At 37.7% G+C, this 2686-nt stretch overlaps 1 protein-coding gene across 1 annotated transcript; it reads left to right on the top strand.

Annotated features, from left to right (window-relative positions):
* The first annotated feature begins 362 nt into the window (after positions 1 to 362).
* Positions 363 to 2369, top strand: LOC103484976 (uncharacterized). Its single transcript, XM_008442380.3, has one exon. The coding sequence runs from the start codon at positions 752 to 754 to the stop codon at positions 2090 to 2092; it is 1341 nt and encodes a 446-aa protein (XP_008440602.2). The 5' UTR covers positions 363 to 751; the 3' UTR covers positions 2093 to 2369.
* Positions 2370 to 2686: the final 317 nt, after the last annotated feature.

The raw sequence follows: 2686 nt of genomic DNA, 5'->3' as shown, positions 1-2686 counted from the left end.
GTTTAAGTTATCATTCATAATCCAATAAAATTCAATAGCCAGAGTCCAACTCATTTTCTTTTAAATTATGACCTAAATTTTTCTAGCTATAGTGTGAAAGAGACAATTCAATCTTAATTATATTAAAAAAAGTTAAAAAATAATCCATGAATCATTGTAGCCCTAGATCAATCTAAGCCATAATTCTTGTATATTATTTCTAAAAAAGAAATATTATGGTACAATGATGGATAGAAGATCCAAAGAAAAATACTATGTCGAGTAAGATTACTTTGCATGTTGACATGATTAACTTGTCGAATAATGACCCATATGGTAATTTCAATAAGAAAAAAAAGGTAGGCTATCAGTACACTCTTTTAAAAGAAGAACTATAAAATTATTAGTTTAATTTGTCAAAAAGATATGCTAATGTTTTCAAAATAATTGATCACAAAAAGAGATGGGAGCAGCCAGCCAAAAGACAAGTGAAAACGCGTAGACTAAAAGTGCTTCTTGTAGTATTAAGTGTAAAAATGTAAACCCTTGTTTTGCTTTGCTTTGCGCCATTCCATCTCCATGTGACGCTGACCTATTTAAAATTATAATTCCTCCTCCCCACCCTTTTGCATTGAAAATCCTTCCTTTCTTCCCACTTCCTTCTACTTCACTCACTCTACAAATTCTCCATCTCAATTCAATGCAAATACTCTCTCCTTTTTGTGTTTGAACCCTCAATCTATTCTTTTAGAGAAGAACCCAGATTTCAGAAATGGCTCGAGTTGGGAATTTCAGAGCCACAAAGGTAATTCTTCTCTTTCTTGTTTTGGTTCTTTTTGCTTCGGCTTTTTTCTTATGTGTGCGCGCCGAATCTGAATCTCGAAATGGAGAATTGTTTCGAAGAGGTAGAAGAATTTTGGAGTCGGTGGAAGAAGATGAGCCGAAGAAGAAGAAGTCTAGTGATGCCTTACCCACCAAAACTCAGAACAACAAGCTCATTAAAGCTCCCATCCAATCCTCAAAAAACCAAACCAAGCTTATTAAGAATAGTTTGTCGACCAAGAACAAAACTATGCTTGGTAAGACTACCAATTCCACCAAACTGACATCCAGTGGCATCCTTAAGGTTGGGCTCAAGAAGCTTAATTCCACCGCTAAGCTCAATTACACATCAAAATCCTCCAATTCTACCAAAACCACTTCACTCTCTGCCAAGAAATCCTCAGATCTACTCAAAATAAGCACACCCAAGAACAAAACGACAACACCCAATTCCTCAAAACAATCCCAAACCACCCATCTCGACAAAACAAACAAAGAGCAGAAATCAGAGAAGAAGCCGAATGAGGAAAAACCCAAAAAACAAGTACAGGCCAAAGCAAAACCCAGTTGGGTCGACGATGACGAAGACGACGATTTAGTCTCGGAGTTCAGAGATCTACCCACGAAATTTCAGAAAACTTTGATCCCAGACCTGGCGAGAATCTCCACCACTTCCAAAGCATACATTACTAAAGCCAACAAACAAATGACAATGGGATTCAAACCCATCGTGGGTAACAAATACGCCTCCACAATCGCTTCTCTAACCTCCTTCGCATTCATTTTGATTCCGTTAATCTTGGTTAGTCTTTTATTCAATCGGATCAAAGCTTATTTCTCACTCCAAAAGTTACTGATATTCATCCAAGTCTACCTAGCAATCTACTTCGGCATCCTGTGCTTATCGTCGGTGGTGACTGGGCTGGAGCCCCTAAAATTTTTCTACGCCACCTCGCAATCAACCTACATTTGCTTGCAGGTAATGCAAACCCTTGGATACATCTTGTATCTGCTGCTTCTGGTGATGTACCTGGTGCTGGTGTTCTCCACCGATTGTGGGCTGGGCTCGAGGATGTTGGGCCTGGCCCAAACCTTCGTTGGGTATGCAGTGGGTTTGCATTACTACGTGTCGGTGTTCCATAGGATGGTCCTACACCAACCACCAAGAACGAACTGGAAAATTCATGGTATTTACGCCACGTGTTTTCTTGTGATTTGTGGGTTGGCCGGGGCGGAGAGGAGGAAGAAATCTTATTTGGAAGAAGACGGAACAGAGGGGAAGAAGAGTTGATTCAAATTCAATTGAATCTTAAATTTAGTTTTTATAAATTTTTATTGGTCGTTACCAATAATAACTTTTCTTTCTTCTTATGTTTTTGAATATGTTACTGTGTTAGTATTGGGGATCAAAGCACCAAATGGCCAAAATACCAAAAGAAATTGTACGGTTCCGTTTGGGTAGCTAGGGGCTATATTTCTATTATTCGATTACAGATTTACATTACATTATTGTTGCAAAGAAGATGAAAATGAAAGATAGTTATTTCTTTGGGTTTTTGGTACCGAAAGATTCGGAAGTCTGAATCCGTGAAATGGTTCATTAATTAAAGGGTGCATTTACGTGGAGATAGAAATTTTGTGGAGAGTGAATTTGTCAGTTTTTAGAAGAAGATGGGAAAGCTTTTTGTGTCGGTGGCTATAGGATGCAACGATGGTTATTTTGTTTTTATTTATTTATTTATTTTTATGCATCACCGACTTTTATATGAGTATCGAAATGCGGGTAAACGAGTTAAATGCAAAAGCAGCAGCTTGGTTGTTTCTTTCTTCAATTTTGCCTCTCAGCATTTATAATACCTACTTACCTAAAATACAATTATATACG

Source organism: Cucumis melo, chromosome 8, assembly GCF_025177605.1.
Source record: "Cucumis melo cultivar AY chromosome 8, USDA_Cmelo_AY_1.0, whole genome shotgun sequence".
In the NCBI taxonomy this organism is placed as follows: domain Eukaryota; kingdom Viridiplantae; phylum Streptophyta; class Magnoliopsida; order Cucurbitales; family Cucurbitaceae; genus Cucumis; species Cucumis melo.
The sequence above is the reverse complement of the archived record's forward strand: the minus strand, read 5'-3'. Positions and strand labels throughout refer to the sequence as shown.